The sequence below is a fragment of the Gymnoscopelus braueri genome (genome assembly GCF_963280865.1).
Source record: "Gymnoscopelus braueri genome assembly, chromosome: 18".
NCBI lineage: Eukaryota > Metazoa > Chordata > Actinopteri > Myctophiformes > Myctophidae > Gymnoscopelus > Gymnoscopelus braueri.
In genome coordinates, this window is record NC_137618.1 from 41,614,193 (window position 1) to 41,635,772 (window position 21,580).

The following is a 21,580-nucleotide window of genomic DNA, read 5'->3' on the forward strand; positions in this document are numbered from 1 at the left end:
GCCATGTTTAATATGATATCTAAAGCCATACAATAATGGAAAACTTTAACGACAGTAGTGGCCAATGACGTCATGCACTGTACTGTATTCAACCCATGTGATAAGTCAATGTCCAACACAGGACGGAAAGGTGTGTCACCTGGAATGAAAACAAGCTGGGCGTGTTCAGAGAAAAGTCATTTTAATGCCTGCCTTTTGTTGACAGACCATGATGGCTCCTTTGTCTCAGCACCATTCCTTTCAGTGGTAGAAAGGGCAAAAATGTCAACAGCATGAATGCAACATACAATGCAACAATAATGTGCTTTGAACAAACACTGAGGAAATTGTACTGTAGCAGCACTCCAATGATATGACAAATAGCTTATTTTTTTCTTCTTTTTTTTAAAATCTACACAGCATTGTCATGTAACCCATGTATCATGTGTTCATATTGGTTGTCCACAAAAAGAAAATATTCAGCAACTATGAGGCAAGTAAGAAGTCATGTTCACATATTTGAATTGTTGACAGCAGTTAGAAAATACTAATCTCTTGACAAATGTGAGACAAAATTGAGATTTCCCTTTTGAAAATAGTACAAAAGCTGCTATCTCATTCATTATCAATACTAGTCAGCAAGACACTGGTTTCTTTTCCTTACCTTAACGAGGCAATAGGAACATCTTACAAGACACGATTAAAAATGAGTCAAATACAAGGATCCAGGGTAAAATTCGAATTCCCTCACTTTAAAACGACCCAGTGGATTAAAGTGTAGAACTTTAAAACGTGTTTGACATCCCGGTAATGGCCATTTGACTTACATGAGCTTTAGAGTCACAGTGGTCTATACACAAGACCTGATTGCACAAATCTGAAAAGATAAAAAGTAACAAAATACATTACAAAAAAAGAAACAACAGGCGTCACATATTTTCTGTCTGATTCACGTTGAGAAGAACGTGTCTCTTCAATACTGCTTTTGGCACTTGTGTTGCGTGTAGAAGATTTTTAAGTTTGGTGAAATCAGTGGGCTATTTTCCAGTGTGTGGGTTGTTCGCACTCTTTCTCATTGTCCCCACAGAAGCGATTGTACGTGGTTTTGGGGTCGAAACCCAGGATCTCCCTCTCTTCGTGGATCCGAAAAGAGAAGGTGGATACCGATGTCCCAATGAAGAACCTGGAAAGTTACAGTATAGTGACATCAGTGACTATCAAGATAGCTGAAATCCATAGCGTGACATTCCATAGAAAAACATGTGATGTCTTCTACGGTATGAAGCCAGCAACGTCCGCCTAACTAGTTCATCAACTTGGAAAACTATTCGATTAAAATCAATGGGGTTAAGGTGCATACCACATATAGGCTCTAATGCGAGTCGCAGGTTCGATTCCCTGTCTCTCTCTCCCTGTTTCCTGTCTCTCTCAACTGTGTAATATCAATAAATTTTGTTTTGTTTCTTGTTTTGTTTCTTTTTTGTTTTTCTTTTGTTTTTGCCCTATGTATATATATATATATATATTTTTCTTTTTCTTTTTTGTAGATGCTTCTGTGTGTCTGACTTACCTTGTTTTAACCATGTTCAGCACTTTGGTCGGCTTTGGCTGTTGTAAATGTGCTATATAAATAAAGTTTGATTTGAATAAAGGCAGAAAAGCCCCCAAAAATATCTTAGAAAGATAGCACTTAAAAGGTAGGGTAAGTGATATTTTTTGGTTAAAAGGTTATAGCACTATATTCTGATAGTAATCATTGCTATAGAGTATAACAGGAGCCTCCCCGTCTCTCCAGCTCTTTAATAAACAGAAAATGCATTTTCAGGTAGGCGACACAATCTCAGCCAATCGGGAGAGAGTACCCATTTATCAGCTTCATTTTTATAGTGTTCCAGTTCCTATTGTGTCTGCTCATTTCTTAGTGCCATCACTTCCAATTTCACTTGTTTAATCTGTATCCTGTCTGAGTTCTCTATCCTGATTGGATAAAATTGGTATCCCGACCTGAAAATGCATTTTCTGTTTAATAAAGAGGTGGAGAGACGTGGGAGACTCCTGTTACTGAACAAACACTCTATAGCAATGAGTACTATCAGAATATAGAGCTATTTAACACTTATTTTACCAAAGAAAATCACTTACCCTACCTTTAACTCTTTGACTGCCAGAGTATTTTCATAAAGTACTCCCCCAGTGCCAGCAATTTTCGTGTTTTTTTATTTTTATATTTTGAATTTTTCTCATGAAAATAATTTAAGGGGACATAATGTAAAGACCCAGCACAAATCCGCCACTAGAGTGCAGCACATGACTGCTTGATCAGGTCGTTGGGTCTCTCTCAGCCTTCTTGATAGATTAGACAGGGAAAAACATGAAAACGGAAGTGACGTCGTCCCAGATTGTTTTGATCGCCAAAATGCCGTCGTGATACACGACGGCGATGACTGATCGTCACCCAGACCATAGATTATAGAAGAGAAACTGTCCGTTTGTCCGTCATACCGTGTGAAAGACCTATTTTACCTATTTTGGACGAAAATGACTGGGGAAAAGAATCAAAAACCGGAAACGGAATCCAGGTCATGAAACCGGATGCAGATGTCCGTGAAGTAAGTGGAACTCGAGAATAACATTGAATATTAAGCAGCATAGCGCAATCAGAGATTAAACAATGAACGCGCGTCCAGCGCGTCGAGCGCGTCGACGGCCAACTGGACAAAGTAGCACTTGACGCGTTATCGCGTCGTCCGCAGTCAAAGAGTTAACAATGATAACATTTTTAGTTATGCAAAAATAAGAATTACTTCTAGAAAAACAAAAAAGGACAGCTGAAAATTCCCCCTGGCCTTTCTACTACTTTTCTTTGTGAGCAACAAAAGATGTACAGTTTTGTCATGGCATCATATAATGGATATATTTAGCGGAAAAACTCAAAGCCGTTGTCCTTTGTTGTTCAACAAAGGGCATGACGTGTCTATGCATGCAATGCATGTCACGCATGTCACAGATCACAGAACTTTAAAAAGCACTTTGAGCCTCACCTCACCTCCATGTAAATAAACCTGAATTATGTAAATTGTGTAACAAGGTATACATAAGTAGTAAGAAAGGGGAGGAGTAGTACCTGGCATGTGTGCAGATCCATTGGTCGATGATGGCCACGCCTCCGTCTTTGAGCAGCTCCAGGTCCTCCCCGGTGGGTTCGAAGCGCACCATCTCTGGCAACATCCTCTTCAGAGATTCCAGCTCTGCAACACATACAGGGGGGTTGTTGTCAAAACACCACAGTGGGTGTCATGGTGCGAAAAAGAAATACTAATGACAGCAGGGGTGATTTATCGCAGCACTGATTAATGTGGCTGAGTCAAGTCACCATTCCCGTTATGAACGAGGGACCACGTTCCAAGGGCTCTGGCACGAGTGTCAGAAAATAATAGAGATGTCATTCCCGTTATGAATGATGTCCCCATCTGCATGGAAGGTACAAGGACCACATTCCAAGGCATGACAAGAGTGTCAGCGAATAATAGACCTGCTGTCGCCTGCACAACACGGGCGAGAGCGGTGATAAATTATAAAGTGTCAAGAAGAGACTGATGTCATCCTGACATTAGTAGGGCTGCAACTAATGATCATTTGACTAATGTCTGCTAATCTGTTGATTATTCATTTTTTATTATTAACACATTGATTGCCTAGATCGCATATATGCGTTCTTTCAAATCCATTACTTTATTGCCTAGATCGCATATATGCGTTCTTTCATTTTTTGGGGAAAATTCCACAAGGGGCGACCTAACACAGCTTTGGAGTCTCTCAGAGAAGAAAAATGTGGATGTGACATCATTCCAAATAACGTCACTTCCACCCGCCCCAATGATGGGATTTTCAGAAAAACAGCTGTACGCGCTCTCACCAAAAGTTGGCTGGCCGCTGTTAAACGCAGGTTGTGCGGCCACAGTTTTTTGCAGCCAGCGGATAAAAAAAAAACGCTGTGACGCACCTGTCACTCACATTCAAGACCGTCCCTGTAGCCCGCACCGCCTTCTGCCTTAATGTTGCCAGGCAACCACTGACGCACATCAGCATCTGTCACTTGCTTTCAAGCCCCTCCCTCCCCGTTGCGTTGCCCGTAGACTTGCTTTGTCTGTAGCCCGGCCACGTTGTGACTTTATCGAGTTTATTAAACTTTATTATAGGATGGACAGGCGGAGGGCACTTGCCCTTGTATTATTGGAAGGGGATGAGATGCAACAGCTACAACCAGTTGGTCCACTGAGAGCACCATGTTGCTTCCTGAGTCTTGGGACGGTCCGCCTTCGACTCACCCGATTGGAGGGAGAAAATCAGCTCCTGCCTCCAGCAGTTTTATGCTTCCAATGGACAAGTCGCGTAGAGCAGATAAACGCACGGTCTGCGCGACAAGCGAAAAAATCTGATATACTCATTCCAACTAACTTCTCTCTGGCTTATAAAGCACTTTCACCTGCAATACCACATTGTCCTGTTTGGCACGGGGCGCTATTGAGCCAGTTTGCATGCATGTTATCTCCTGGTTCTGTGTGGAAAAAAATTAAAAATAATAATAATAATAATAAATAAAAACTTAAAATTCATGGTGTAGTCCCTTTAACCTTAACCTTAAGACTTATTTTAACAAAAGAAAAAAAAACCATCTCAAGTGGGTGCGTAGCTTATTGAATGGCACGTGAGGGATGTTCACATTAAAATATGAGAACCAATCAAAATACCCGCTCAGCGAATATTGAAAAATGAATGGAACCTGTGCAGACCTAGTGATACAGCTTGCTGACGCTGTACCACAGAGTCGTCATTAGCCAACACCAACTGTCATTACCTTCCTCATCTGCATCCGTGGCAACGAAGACCCTGTCGATTTTGTGCTTTTTCATCAGGCTGTGGATCTTCTTGACCGCCCCCTTAAGGCTCGGCACGTCCTCCCTGTGACCCCAGATAAAATCCTTCCTACGGAGGTGAACCCCCAGATATGGTCCGCCTTTAGCGGAGCCCAGCTTGGCCTGGATATGAGCAAAACCATACCACACACACACCACCACTTGATTACTGTGACAAACTTCAACAAGTTTTCTGAAAAAAATATATTTTCGATTTTTGTTATTTATGTTGCTATATATCGTCGGGTGGAAACCTTGTATGTCCAAAACTTATCCTTTTTTATTATTATTTTAAAAACGATTTAAAATAGTGAAAATAGCCGATCTACAAGCACACAACGGAGGCGTTGTGTGCTTGTAGATCGGCTATTTTCACTACTTTTGCGCGACACTCTTGCATGAACAAGTAGGGCTTTAATTTACAAAAAAACATACAGTGATTCTGTGATGATATATAATAACTAAAATGACACAGATGCTTTCCCGGATTGAAAGGTATAACAACGTATAGGTTTTCCAGGTCTAAATGGGTTAAACCCTATATATACTTAGGGTATGTCAAATAGTGACAATAGCTGATCTACAAGCTCATAACGTGTAAGCTTGTAGATATGAGCTTGTGCACAGAACAGTATGAGCTTGTAAATAGGTGGATGCGTTCACCTATTTTCACTAAATGTTCACTTATTTCTGCTGAATGTTTGCTCATTATAACATGCACAGAATGAGGACGCTAGGGTTCATTTCAACTTAAAAAAAAACCTAAACCCATGTTCCTGTTGTTCTACATACAGCCAACCAGTTGAAGAAATCACAGATCGAGGCTTTAACCTTTGCTTTTATGCAATATCCGACCATGTATTTTAAGGCATTATGTAAGATTCTTCTGAACATGTATTCTACTGCTAGTTTGACCAATTCAAATACTGAAGATGAGGTTGAAAATGGGCGAAGTGCTCCTTTTGAAAATATCTTTAATATCTATTATTACTGCAGGGCTTGACATTACAGGAACATGGTTAGGGTGATGCCTGATTATACTTGGTTGCACGCCGTGTCACATACGCGTCGCGAGCTTGTAGATCGGCTATTTTCAGTGCACTAAGTGTAAATCATCCTTTAGAGCAGTGGTTCCAAAACATTGGGTCGCGGACGAATTTGTATGGGTCGCAAGCAAATATCCATTTATTTTTTGTTTTCCTGCATTTTGTTTTTAACACATTGAATGCCAATCGCGTAGATCTACGCGAACCTATTTAAAGCCGCAGCGTGCCAGTCGCGTAGATCTACGCGAACCGCCGATTCCCATTGATTTTGCCCCAGGTGCACTTTCCGATTTTTTTTGATCCATTTCCGTTTCCGGTTGGAAACAGAATTATTCGGGTTCCGGTTTTTTCGATCGTATCCGCTTCCTGTCTGGGATCCTGTTTAAAACTCGATTTTCTCGGTTGTTGTTTTTCTCCTCGCTGATCACTGTTTACCGTTGATCGGCTGTATCTTCAAGATGGCGGCACGGATTTGGAAACTATTTTCGCTGGCCGTTTCTCACGGATCCGCCGTGTGTTTAGAACCAAATGAACGCGCACTTTTAACTTATTTAGCGAGGTCTGTGGCGACATGAAAAAAACAACAATAAAACGCTGGCACTGGTGAGTACATTATGAGATTAAACTCTGGCATGGAATGTGTTAATTATTATTATTTCAAAGGATTTTAAAAAACATGGCCAAAATAATTCGTAATCGTTCATAAATTAAAAAAAATATTCTGCAAAATAATTTCAAAAATAAACAAAATAAAATCTAATAAATTCCATAAATTTGAAAGAAAAAAAAGTTGTGAAAATAGCAGATCTACAAGCTCACAACGCATCGCATCACAGCATGTTGTGAGCTTGTAGATTGGCTATTTTCACTAGTTTGGGTCCCAGAGAGAATTTGGGTCTCGAGCTAAAAAGTTTGGGAACCAGTGCTATAGAAAAAGGCAAGAGTTAGCCAAGAGGAGGCCATGTTGGACTCTGGCCACTGAAAACTTGAATCCATGCAAATGTGCAGTTGGAAGAGACAGGAGAATAATACTCTCACTCACCTTCATACGGGTCCAGTCCTCGCTGTACACAGTGTAGTCACTGCTGTCTGTAGAGTTCAGGTACTTGGCTCGGAAGTCATCTCCTATGAGACGCAGGTGTTTGGCAAAGACCATGCTGCGGCGAGTCTGGAACACAAAATAAGAAAACCTTAAAATCAAAAGGCACGGTGTCCCATCCTGGGGGTCCTTGTTTGTTTGTTTGTTTGTTCTTTATTTTGTTCTTTATCTTTTCTATTAATATGTTGGAGAATTCGTGTTAGTGTGTGTTTTCAGACATGTAACCACTTAAACCCTCAATACTTAATAAACCTTAATTGACCTGTGGCTCTGTACTTGGTCTGCTCTTCTTTCACTCTATACCAAATCTCTTCACCGAAAATAGCCAACTGCGACGCGTTGAGCTTTTAGATCGGCTATTTTCGATGAATGTTCCCCCCAGAATAGGGATGCTAGGGTTCAAGTGGTTAATAAAAAAAAGAAGGTTCCTATCACACAAAGATTTGGCGGCCCCCCTGTAATAACCCTGAGCCCCTGTTGAAGACCCATATAACTATTAGAAGTGAGTTTAGACGTACATCCCAGTAGTCCTTCCCAGCATAGTGGTCATGGAGGACGGTCTCAGCTCTGTCCAGCATCACTGACCTGTAACCAAGAACCATGTGTAAAGTATTACATTTTTGTCACGATCAGTAAATTCAGTGAACACAATCTATAAGCAGTGAAACAGTGAACAAGTTTGAAAGCCAGACTCCCTCTTGGCTACCCACAAGTAGGCAGCTAGATGGCATCAAGTAAAAGTCCGTAATAAAAAATTTACTTGAGTAAAAGTACGAAAGTATTGGCATAAAAATGTACCAAAAGTAAAAGTACTAAAATGTTTGAAAATAGCAGATCTACAAGCTTGTAGATCGGCTATTTTCAAATAGCCTAGGTATAAAATAGGGCTAAAGTGATTAATGTATGTTTTATAATGTAATAATTTATATCTGCAAAGTAACTAGTAACTTAAGTTTTCAAATAATTGTAGTGGAGTAAAAGTACAATATTTGCCTCTGAGATGTAGTGGAGTAGAGGTTAAAGTATAGACAATTGGAAATACTCCGCTGAAGTAAATGCTCCTAATTCTTTTTACTAAAGTACAGTACTTCAGTAAATGTACTTAGTTACTTTACACCACTGCTAATCAGACATCATCGAGCAGTTCCGAGCACTCACGTCGATGTGATGTTGTTCTGAAGGATTGGGGCCATGATGGAGGCGTGGCCTTGAGCTGACATACAGGTGACATTCCGAGCTCGCGTTTCCTCGTAGCCCCAAAACCAGCCCCTTAGGGACACATAGAGAGGAGAGACGGAGATGAAACAGATGGGTGTAACACACAGGAGATGAATGGAAGGTGAAGCTGATAAGGAACATGTCAACGTCATTCTTCTATGCCTGAAACGGTGTATTATTCAATGTGTATTTGTAGGATTACATAAGGCTTTGATTTAAATTAAAGTCTCTATGTTACTTACTACACTGAAATGTGTCCAAGTTGCTTTTAATACGTGTATGTTTTGATGCTACTGCTGCCATGTTACCCTTACAATGGTGGCATGCAAAAACAGAGATAATAGCTGATCTACAAGCTCACAACATGTTGCACTGCTATTTTCACCTTTTTTATTTATCGTTCATTAATCGTAATTGACATAATTGTGATATTGTTAGTTAAACTGGTTCAAGTGCCATTTATCAGACATGCGAGCGAAGGTTTCACACAATGCTCCACTAGGTTCTTTGCTTAACCCATTAAGACCGGGAACGCATCTTTCATCTGTTTTATTTCTTTGGCTATTAAAAAAATTGCAGATATACAAGCTCATCACAGTAGATCTGCTATTTTTGAAAAATCTTGAAAATTTGTTCAAATGTTTTAAAGCGAACATTTTAACTAAAATCTTTGCTTCTGGGGATTCTACAAATGTCTTCTAAATCCTAACAGGTTTTGAAAAAACGTATGTTGCTATAATATCAGTGGTTCTTAAATGTTTTTCATGTCAAGGACCCCCAAAATCATATGTATTTGGCCGCGGACCCCATCTCAAAATATGTTGTTACAGGGACCCCCGAGAAGCAAAGATTTGAGTAATTGTTTTTCACTTTAAACAATACAATATATATATATATATATATATATATATATATATATATATATATATATATATATATATATATATATATATATATATATATATATATATATATATATATATATATATATATATATCCATAACTTGTCATTGTTATGCAGTTTATATCCAATTATATTTAACAATTAATCCAGATTAAACCCATCAATTAACTACACTTCAAACACCTGGATTACCTGCAATGTTCTGACAAAACTCAGACAAACCTTAAGTTATTGTGCTTGGCCCTAAACATCTTAGAAACATTGTATCTAATGATATGGCTATTCTTTAGCCTCCAGCACCGCTGTAAGGAATCTGGGAGTGATCAGGATATCTCTGCTATCGGGCAGAAACCAGCTAACTCCAAAATGTTCATTTTTCAGGAAATTAAAAAACAAAACAGTGGAGTTAGGAGGTTTTGTTCATCATTGATAAGAACAGCTGAGTGGACCTCCAAGTTCACAATGAGGTTGGAGGTCAAAAGGGGGTGGAGCCTGGAGTCAGCAAAACCAGCTAACTCCACCCCCCTTTGGTGGAGTTAGCTGGTTTAGCAGAAAGTTTGAGGATCCAATGGAGTTAATACTTTTCATTAGTTCAATTTTTTTTTTAACCAACACTTCAAAGCTTCAAAATGGAGTTAGCTGGTTTCTGCCCGACAGCAACGATATGTACTTTAACCACTTAAACCCCAGCATCCGTATTCTGGGAAAACTTTCGCAGAAAATAGCCGATTGACAAGCTCACGTGTTGCGTTGCAACGTGTTGTGAGCTTGTAGATCGGTTATTTTCAGCAAATATATTGAATATAGAGCAAAAGCACAAAAAGTCACTAGTATAGAGCCCTGAGAGGGGCTCAACAACATATGGGGTTTAAGTGGTTATAAAACACATTATAAAACACTTATAAAACACATTTATAAAACACATTTCAAGGACTGCCCCCCCTCCCCCCCCTCATGTAACCTTGTGCAAATCAAGCACATCCTGTGCCACAAATATGCAGAAAAACTAGTCCATGCATTTCTTACCCCCCCAGTCTGGATTATTGCAATTCTTTACTATTGGGCTTAGCTAACAAGTCTTTAAAGACTCTCCAGCTGGCCCAGAATGCTGCTGTGTGAGTACTACATGTACAGTATACAAAGGACTCAGTGTAGTTCAGGATATCGATATGATATCAATATAATGCCCAGACCGACTGTAATTGCCTGTCATTCATTAGAATACAGCATTACCCATAACAGGGTCAGTGTGTAACCCCTCCCCGCTCTCCCCTCGCCCGAATCAGGGTTGATATATGACTTGCTATAAACATCACCAGAATGCAAAACCAATTTCACATCGTGACAATAAAGCCTTTGAACTTGAGCTTTGAGCGTGAAATCTGTTTGGGACGAGCGGTGTTGAAGGTTATGTTCTTACCTGTAATAGCCTTGTTTATCTTTGGAGTACATCAGTCTGTCAACGCAGGGCCTCTCGTCCACTTTCTCCTCCCATTTCCCGTCCGTCCAGCCCTCAGCGTAGTTCTGCAGCACCAGGACCTGGTCAATGAACGGACCGCCAGACTCTGGGTCAAAGAGAGAAACACATTCACGGAGAGTACACACAATCTTTGTTCTGCCTATTGATTCTGTAGCCTTAATGACGAAAGTTAACCATTTTCAACCTGGCATCCCTATTTTGCCCATCTCCATTTCCCAAAATGTTCACAATAAAATAAAATAAATCATTTTCAAAAGTAGCGAAAATAGCCAATCTACAAGCTCAAAACCCATGGCACATTGTAAGCTTGTAACTCAGCTATTTTCACTATTCTTCCGCGACATTGTCAAAGGACTAAGTAGAAAATAGGGCTTAAGTGGTTAACTGTGTTTAAGTTGAGTCTAACATGGTGAAAGAGAATCAGAAAGATCGTTGTGAGTGAAACCATCCTGCTGGAGTCGCTCATAGCCAAGAGGTCATAGGCTTTGATGCCTGCCATTGCCTCACAGCGAGTCCCGGCCCCGGTGGACCTTTGCTGCATGTCATGCTCTCTCTAGACTACTATCAATAAAAGGCAAGAAAACCCCCCAAAAATAATAAAACAAAAAAATCCTGTTAAATTTCTCTCATGCAACATGTGCTTTACATACACCTTAGCATGTCAATCTTTGCTCACTGAGACAATGTCGGAAGTGGCTCCTCCTGGATTTCCAAAACTTTTCCAGAATATTTAACCAACCCAATTTCCAGGTCTATATAACAATCATTCAGCGCAATAATGATGAGTGTCTTATTCATATGTGCAATGCCAAAAGACAGGCAGTGTAGCAAAAATAAAGCATGGTATAATTCCATTCAAAAGTTCGTGCCAAATTTACTAACTAACTACGCATCACGCTGCAGCACGTTGTGAGCTTGTAAATCTGTTATTTGTGTCACGGCCGATATACATTAGGCTGCAATCACACAGCCGTTCGGCAAAGAACTATGTTACATATTTCGTGTAATGTTATAGATGTTTTGGAAAATGTTTTTCATTAGCAAAATCAATAGCCAAAAACAATGCATAGCCAAATATTTCAGGACCCTTGATAAATTCCAAACCTTTTCCAGGACTGGAAAAAGTTTTTTCTAATTTCAAAATATTTCCAGGAATTTCATGACCGTGGGGGACCCTGTGAATATGTGAATGTAAAGCACTTTGGATAAAAGGTGCCATTTAAAAAAGGCACCATTTACCATTTTACTCACCGGCAATGAATTCCTCGTACTCGATGACGGGTACGTTGGCTTGCAGGCTCGTGAGGCTGAAGAACTCTCCCCAAGGGATGCGGACCTGGTGGATGTCCGGGCTCTGCCAGTGGTACAGGCGGCCCCAGGGAGGCAGCACCAAGACCCAGTCATCTCCCCCCTTCCTCAGGGTCTTCACCAGGGACGCCATGCGGATGTACACGTCCCGGCGCAGGTTGAAGCCCTCCGGAGGGTTGACGTCATACAGCAGGTACCTGAGATGAACATTAAGCATTAAGCATGTCGGGTGTTGATAGTTTAACTACGTGAACCCTAGCATCCTTATTCTATTCATATCATGATAGCCGACCATTTGTCGAAAATAGCCCCTCCTGAGATTAGGGGCCCTGTTTTTGCCGTAGCCTTACCCATTATCCCTAAACTTCTTTGCCATTTTTACTATTTTTAAAAACATTTTCAAATTGTTCAAATTTGCTAGTTTGAAAAATGTTTTAAAAATAGTAAAAAATGGCAAAGAAGTTTAGGGATAATGGGTAAGGCACCGGCGAAAATAGGGCCCTTGGTGTAGAGCGGAAAAAAGGAGGAGAACAAGTATAGACCCCTGGGGTACACCAGTCAACAAAGTAGGGTGTAAGTGGTAAAAAAAAGTCTGGGAGGAGTCGAGGACACTGACTGAGAATGACTGAATACTGTCTTCACCCGTTTAAATAAAGGCTTAGATCATTCAGTTCAATTAAGAAAATCAAGCAATGTTTGTGGAACTTGTTAAGGCCGTTATGAACCTGTGTCAGGAGATAGTAACTGAGGCTGGAGAGAGAAAGAGAAGTGGTCCAAACACTGTAAAATTAATGTGGGGCTTGTAATCTCATTCAAAATAGTGGGGTGGCTGCTTATTACTGACAGTTTTATAACAGATGCGCAACATGGTGTACCAAATTAGGAAGCTGTGGCCTGTAACATTGACAGATCATGCTCATAAATGTCACTTATGTTTTAATTACTTGTCAGCACACATTTTGATTCATTGCAGCTGAAATAGAGACAGCAACCTAATTACTTCAACTGGATGCCTCAACCACAGGCATGTATGTATGATGCATGTATGCTCGTCAAGGATCTAAAAGGTTTTAATGCAGCTATAGCCTTGGATCAAATCACATACTGTAGATGTATTTATCAAGTTTTACTTTTGCTTTCGTATCTATGAAAGCAAAAGTCAGACTCGATAAATACATCTATGAAGATACAGGATAGGTGGGCAGTGGCACTATGGGGACATCTGGGCACCTCAATGTAAAATTGTCTATTTTATCCAAATTGTAAAAAAAAAAAAAAAAAAAAAATGTTCTCTTAAGTAATGTAAAGTATAAATGATGTGGTACATAATTATCAGACATAATTTTCCTTCAACTTCTTGTTTATGCCCCAAAATGACTGGATATACAGGTTTTGTAGCAATTGTATAAATATTAGACCTTAATTGTCGAATGTTCAAGCATGTTCACATCATGTATACTTTACATTACTTAAGACCATTTTTCAAATATACATTTTTTGGGCGGTGAAACCGCCCCTATAAGTGAGGTTTGGAAATTTGTACAATTATCCTGCGCTGTGAAACCGCCCCTATAAGTGAGGTTTGGAAATTTGTACAATTATCCTGCACCGTGATTGGCCAATCACAATCTATTCAGGACTGTGATTGGCCAGTGTCACATGACACATGTGCATAGCCCTATATAAGAAACCATAACTTGAAGAAAAACATAAATTGGTTTTTTTCAAGTTATGGTTTCGTCCATCATAAAGAGTGTTTCAATAAATGTATTTATCTTTTGTACATGATTGGTTGACTCCATTCAGTATTGTGATTAGCTAGCAAGACACCGCCCACTTCACACAGGGTGTGATTTTTTTTACATTTTGGACAAAATAGCCAATTTTACATCAAGGTGCCCAGATGATCCAAGACTATAATGCCGCACATTTATAATTTAATCAAGCACTTTAAGTGTACTTCACTCCTTATCTATGATCAAATAATCAAATCAGTTGTTAATATCAGAAGCAGTCACGACATCTATGTCAGCTAGCCTAATGTAGCTGTAGCCATATCCACGTGTTGCCAGATTCTGCGAAAGAAATACACAGCCAGGTCTAGGAAAACAAGCTCAAAATAGTAGATCAACAAAACGTCTACTCCACTACATCTCAGAGACAGATATTGTACTTTTACTCCACTACAATTATTTTAAAACTTAGAGTTGCTAGTTACTTTGTAGATTTGTATTATTATTACAAAACATACATTAACCACTTTAGCCTTATATATAGTTTGGCTATTTGAAAATAGCCGATCTACAAGCTCACAACATTGTGAGCTTGTAGATCTACTATTTTCAAAAAAATCTGTGCTACAATACATATTGAACTTGTGAAATGGGACACTCTGCATAATGAGGACTTTCTACTTTTGGTACTTTTAAGTACATGTTGATACCAATACTTTAAATCCGGACTTTTACTTGTAACAGAGCATTTCCACCTTGCAGCATTGATACTTTTACTTAAGTTAAAACATTTCACTACCAATATTTACACGCAACTACACAGAAAAAAACAAGCCCAAAGTCGCTTATAATAGGCGGACATGGCAACCCTGCGCTGTAGCCACAGCTAGCTCTCTCACCGTAGATCCCTGGCTGCAGCCATGGGCATGTGGCTGGTTGCACTGAACACATTATCATTATGATCGGCATGGACCTCAACCACCGTTATTAAACCTAACAACACGGACAGGTAGAGCTCGATCAGACGCTGCACGGAACATTTAAATGACACTGTTGGACCACTGGACGCTAGTGTGTTGTCATTCGCCATGTTTTTCCTCCTCCAGCCACGTACTTCCGGGGGAGAGCACTCAGCAACGCGTCTGTGGTTGCCTAGCAACGTGTTGTTCATTGTCGGAGAGTTGAATTGATTGACTGAAGACTTTATTAGCAGTTTGCAGGGGGAAAAAGGCACAGGAAAGTACAGTTCAATACAAGGTCTGCTAAGAGGATTTAAAACCCAAGAAAGCCTATGGCTTCTTTCCATTGGGGTCCTTTGTACTCAATTCATAGAGACATTTAATGACACAGACATTATACACTATTATGCAAAACATAAGGTTCATGTCTGAAGTGGGATTCGAACCCACGCCTCCAGGGGAGACTGCGACCTGAACGCAGCGCCTTAGACCGCTCGGCCATCCAGACGATGATATAAATGAGGATAGTTATTGTACTAGTAGTAATAGTAGTAATAATAATAATAATAATAATAATAATAATAATAATAATAATAATAATAATAATAATAGTAATAATAATGATAGTAATAATAATAATAGAGTGGTTTCACTTTCATCATCAGTAGTTTGAGTTTCACATGTAAAGTTAAATGAGTAGTGTAACTACATTCAGCAGAAGTTTGCTGGTATATCACTAAATTCTAATGTGCAAAGTTTTTATTTTTTACTTATTATTATTAGTTTTTTTTAATTGTAGGAACATTACTTTTATCCGCACTACTCATGATCACACCTTTGCCATTTATTTGCCAATTATGTGCTGCTCAGCTGCTGTTGTGTAAAAATAAAAGTGAATCTGATAATCTATCTATTTATCAACATATCTATCAATCATCTAAACAAAATAAAAAGGGGGGGTTATGAGGGTTACATATTTTGGGACATTTGTTTGTGCATGTATTATTATAATAAAAACACAGAATTGAAATGTTCAAGCTGTGTAAAAAAAACGGGGAAAAACAGATATCTATGTTGGTTTGAAAATGTTTACCAAAACTGTTATTTATGTTTACAGTTGACAGAAATGCTGTTCTACACCTAAAGTGGTTGAAAGAAAGATGTGTTTGTGTGTATCTTAGGAGTTGCTGATGCTTCCAACCACAAGAGGGCAATGTCTGACCACAGTAGGCGTACCTAAAAGCTCAATGAGAAGGGGCCACAGTCTAGTGGCTCGTTGTCATTAAAGGTGAGTCATTGTCATTGTTGTGTCTGTGAATAATAAATAGAGTGTAATAAGTGGTGGAAAAAGTATTACATATTTTTTTACTTAAATAAAAGTATCAATACTGCAATGCAGGAATACTCTGCGACTGCTACAAGTAAAAGCTACAAAAGTGTTGGTATCAAAATATACTTAAATACCAAAAGTAGTACTCATTAGTACTCATTATGCAGAATGTCACATTTCACATGTTTTCAAATTCATAAATTGTATAAAAATCGCATTGCGAGCTATTTTCAAATGGCCGAAATAGGGCTTAAGTGGTTACTGTATGTTTTGTAATAATAATCAAAATCTACAAAGTAACAAGTAACTAAAGTTTTCAAAGAATTGTAGTGGAGTAGAAGTACAATATTAGCCTCTGAGATGAAGTGGAGTAGAAGTAAAAGTACTGAAAATTGGAAATACTCCAGTAAAGTAAAAAATACCTCAACATTGTAATTGGAATAGTTCACCCCCAAAATGACTTTTTTTCTATCGACTAGTCACCCCATGGAGACATGAATTCATAGTTTTCTTTAGATTGTCGCATTCCTAAGCCATTAATTTGATGACTGAATGAATCTCCACGGGCTGACTAATCGATAGAAAAAAGTTTTTTTATTGGGTGAACTATATCCCTTCAAGTACAATACTTGTGTAAATTTACTTAGTTAGGCCTACTTTACACCACTGATGATGGTGGCTCTTTGGTCATTGCGTGGTCTGCAGGTTTACAGTTGGCTAGGCAACTACAACTAGGCTACTACTTTTGTATTTGAAACTTTAAATTTCTCTAAATATTATAAACTTTCAGGACAGCCTAAGTACAAATATCATTTATGAAAAGGATACTCTACTATAGGCTACAGTGAATTCGGACTGAATAATGACTGAAACATTTTTTTTTTTTTTACTCTCTTGGTGTGGGGATTATCTGACACAGTAGATGTGAATTAGCAAACTGGACATTTTTGTTGTTTCTCATAAGCGTGCATCCGTTGTCCGTCAACAACACAGTCTGTGCCTTGACTTCAGTGCGCTGACTCTCTCCCCACCCACAGTCACCTTTTTAAAAGAAAGTAACATTTATTTTAACGTAATAGATGATGCTGGTACAGTTCAGGGCATCACACTAATTGATACATCTCCAAAAGTATAAAAAGATAAATATATATATATTTATGTATATATATGCCCTGAACTGTACCAGCATCATCTATTACGTTAAAATAAATGTTACTTTCTTTTAAATAACGTTTTTCACACATTTGTATATAGGCCTCTAGGCTCTAGTAGAGCCTAATTTGCGCACAAAATGCGCAAATTGTAGTCTAATATAGCTAATTAATCTATTTGTGCAAGACTATTTGACTTTTGTGCTCAAAGAGTTTTCAATTCAAAATACAATGATGTAATGATAATGATCTTTATTTATATAGCACCTTTCATACATAGAATGCAACTCAAAGTGCTTTACACAAAAGAAAGATCACAAAGAAAAATTACAAAAATAAAATAAAAATAAGTACATGAAGAGGAGAGAATAAAGAAGCAAATCAAATGTGTAGCAAACTATATAAAAAAACACAGAATATGTGTCAGATTAATCATTGTGATCAGCAGGGCAAAATAAATATGTTTTGAGATTACGCTTAAAAATATCTACTGATTCAGCCATTCTCAGATTGGCTGCCAGAGTTTGGGGGCATAAAAACTAAAAGCTGCCTCTCCATGTCTCTTACCATTGACAGTCGAAACTTCTAAACATTCACTGCCAGAGGATCTCAGTGACCTACTGGGTTCATGCCTTTCGATCATACATGTATTTTGGTGCATAGCCATTAAGTGATTTATAGACAAATAAAATAATCTAAAATCTATTCTAGAAGTGACAGGTAGCCGATGCAGAGATCTTAGGACCGGTGTGATGTGTGTTCTGTGCTTTAGTCCTGGTGAGGACATGTGCAGCAGCATTCTGTATTATTTGTAATTTTGCAATTGCTTTCTTTGGCAGACCAGCTAAAAGAGCATTACAGTAGTCTAACCGGCTACTAGTAATAAATGCATCAGGTTTTCAGTATCAGCCTGAGAGAGAAACTGCTGCACCTTAACAATGTTTCTGATGTGATAAAAACAGATATTTGTTTAACTGTTAAGCTACATTTACACACCTTGTCATTAATGCATTAAAATGACCGTTATTTTTATCAGATGTCCTGGTAAACTGTAATAATTCTGGATATTGTGAGGCAGTTTACAATCCAAGAGCTTCATAGCTGCTCTATGTCTAATCCCAAAAAGGCTGCACCAAAAAGAAAAAACAAACCCCAAAGAGTGCTGCATAAAGAAATACAAATAATACTCAATAGCTTTGCCTAACACCCTAGGATTACCTCTGGTTGAAGGTATTAAGAGTTTGGGTTAACACCATACTCTCAAAGTTGGAGGACCTATATGTATACATACTATGCAGTAAAACAACAGATCCTGTGCAACAGTGCAACTGTTTAAATAGGCTATATACAGAATGACTTACACTTACCACACAGTATGGAATTCTAACCAAAACAATAACTGAACTGACATATGTACACTATTACAGTACAATGGCTATCAGGTCATTTTATAAAATACAAATTTAGCCTATATTTTTTATGATACAAATGGCAAGGCAGTTTTTACTGAAGGAGGAAACAGGAAGTTGGTAACTGCGGTTTGAACACTCCTCTGTTTTAAGAAACATGAGTCATTATTTGTGATCTCTACAATACCACTGTGTCATCGCTGTACTGTAGCTTTTTCTTTACGCTATATACTCAGCAGGACATTTATAAACGTATATATATATATTTTTTTAATACAGTAAGAGTAACACCAATTACATGGTGGCAGATTTAAAGAGAGGCGACAGGGCTCAATGTTTAGTAAAAAGGCGATAGAGCAGTAATCACTAATCAATAATATATAGATCAATATCTATAAAATATGCATCGCTCACCTTTGATCATAGGTGATCAAATCACCTAAGATCAGACTCAAGTTCCCTCAGCCCTATGTCTGTACACACACACACACACACACACACACACACACACACACACACACACACACACACACACACACACACACACACACACACACACACACACACACACACACACACACACACACACACACACACACACACACAGAGCCAGATAACCAATTTTACTGCTATTTAGCAGCATTTACAGTATAGTGTGAGATATGATCTACTGGTCCAGAAATTTCAACATAAAGTTGATGATGAAATTGACCACTTCTGTAACTGCTCACTTCTCACTTATTTTATCTTTTTGTAATCAGTTTACTCCCATAACGTAAAAAAAGGCTAGTAGTGTCAAAATATTAGATATAGTTTCATAAGCCATATGCAGTACAATATTGGTTTGTAAAAAAGACCGTAGGGGTCTTGCCCTATAGATTATCATGCTGGGGCCCTTTAATTTGTATTTATTTGATTGTAGTTACAAATATGAGGGCCACTGTAATTAATATAGGCTGACTTTTGTTTCCAGTCCACCCATGACATCTTGATGATAAAAGTTAATGATAAAATTGACCACTTCTGTAACTTAGTCATACTTCTCTTTTTCTTTATCGCTGTCAAGCCTGACATCAAAACCTACTGCAGCACCAAGTCCACACTTTTGAGCAGGCCTCGAATAATGTCCTATATTGTAAACCACAGTTCACACCCACATGTTTGATAAATGTGTCCATTTCCTTCTGCTGCTGCTGTGTGTTATTAAAAGTGTTGCATAGAGAGTGCTGATGGTGCATGTCATTATTCAGACAGCCCATTATCCCGTAACCCCCATGTTTCACTGCATGCCACACAGGTTACACTGCATGCTGCACATGTTACACTGTTGTTATAATGTTACATTATAAAGCACATTTGGCCAGAAAGACTAAAACACGCCTTTAAATGCAGTCCATTTATCATACAATAATAATCATAAAAAGAGGCACACACACACACACGCACGCACGCACGCACGCACGCACGCACGCACGCACGCACTCACGCACGCACGCACGCACGCACGCACGCACGCACGCACGCACACACACACACACACACACACACACACACACACACACACACACACACACACACACACACACACACACACACACACACACACACACACACACACACACACACACACACAAACACACACACACACACACACACACATGATAAAAGTTGATGATAAAATTTACCACTTCTGTAACTTAGTCATACTTCTCTTTTTATTATCTTTTGTCTTCAGTTTTCTCCCATAAAGTAAAGAAAAGCTGTGTCATAAGCCTGTGCAGTACCATACTGTATGGTTTGCAAACAGACCAACAATTTACAATTTAGGCATTTAGCAGATGCTCTTAATCCAGAGCGACTTACAATAAACAAGGTAAACACGTACATCAAATGCATAGAGACATTGTAGTGCCTCAGTAATAGGATCATAGGTCAACCAAGAACCTATACAGAAGCATCAGTCTAATCAGTACAATATCAAAAAATAAATGATCTGTACATTGAAACTATACAAACTATAGGACATTACATTTTAACCTTTACATAAGACTGCATGGTCGTCAAGGCTTGGTAAAATGCAACAGGCTAAAGTGGAGTCTGAGGTGTCTTCAGATTACGGCGGAAAATTGGGAGTGAGTCTGCAGTTCTAACTGCAAAGGGGAGTTTGTTCCACAGTTTGGAAGTCTGGGACGTATGGAGCGTTGTTCCGGATGTTTTAGGGAAGGTTCTGACAGGTTTCCCTGTGTCCCCTACACACAGACATGCACACACATTTGCACCAAATGATGTTGCTATGTTTACAGTTTATAGATTATATGCCTGTAGTTACTAGAAGTACTGTATATCAAATTGTCCTTTGGGGCGGCCGTACCTTAGTGGGTAGAGAGGCAGTCTAGAGAGAATGTCAAATGGCACACATGAGTCAATACTAAACAGTAATAATCAAGAAGATGAGTGTAAAATAAATAATATGCAGAGAGTAAAATAAATAAGAATATGCAGAAAGTAAGATGAAAAAGATGCAGCGAGTAAAATAAATAAGAATATGCAAAGATTTAGATAAAATAGAAGATACAGAGAGTAAAATAAATACAGAGTGCCGATGTGAACAATATGCAGAGTGCAAATAAGTAAGGATATGTAGACACATTTGCAAACATATTTTTAGGCTATCCCTTGTCATATGGCCAAGGGATAGTCAACAAAATTAAATAAAATCGGACGTGGCCTATCCCATATTAAAATTGCCTAATGCGTACAGTGAATGGTGGGTCGACGTCACAAACGTAATATCCGGACTGGCGAGGCGCACCATTGCACCTTCTTAACCCTCGTAGGGTCCTCGGGTCCTTTTGACCCGGTTTAACATTTTCAACATGAATTAAAAGTATGTAAAAAAAATTTGTTCTCTATGAAACTTCTTCTATTTGCCTTATTTACTGTACTAAACATGTGATATGAAAATGAAAATTTTCATTTTCATGAAAATGAAAATTTTCACACAGGGCCTTCGGGTCAAAGTGACCCGACTAAAACACGAAGACCCTA

The 21,580-nt window shown here is 38.7% G+C and overlaps 1 protein-coding gene across 1 annotated transcript; it reads right to left on the minus strand.

The window, feature by feature from the left end:
* Window positions 1–219: 219 nt before the first annotated feature.
* Window positions 220–14,774, minus strand: pofut2 (protein O-fucosyltransferase 2). Its single transcript, XM_080456990.1, has 9 exons — window positions 14,583–14,774; window positions 11,894–12,147; window positions 10,583–10,727; window positions 8,199–8,309; window positions 7,559–7,625; window positions 6,984–7,109; window positions 4,838–5,018; window positions 3,104–3,227; window positions 220–1,162 (listed from the first exon to the last, which is right to left on the minus strand). The coding sequence occupies exons 1-9, from the start codon at window positions 14,771–14,773 to the stop codon at window positions 1,009–1,011; spliced, it is 1,353 nt and encodes a 450-aa protein (XP_080313116.1). The 5' UTR covers window position 14,774; the 3' UTR covers window positions 220–1,008.
* Window positions 14,775–21,580: the final 6,806 nt, after the last annotated feature.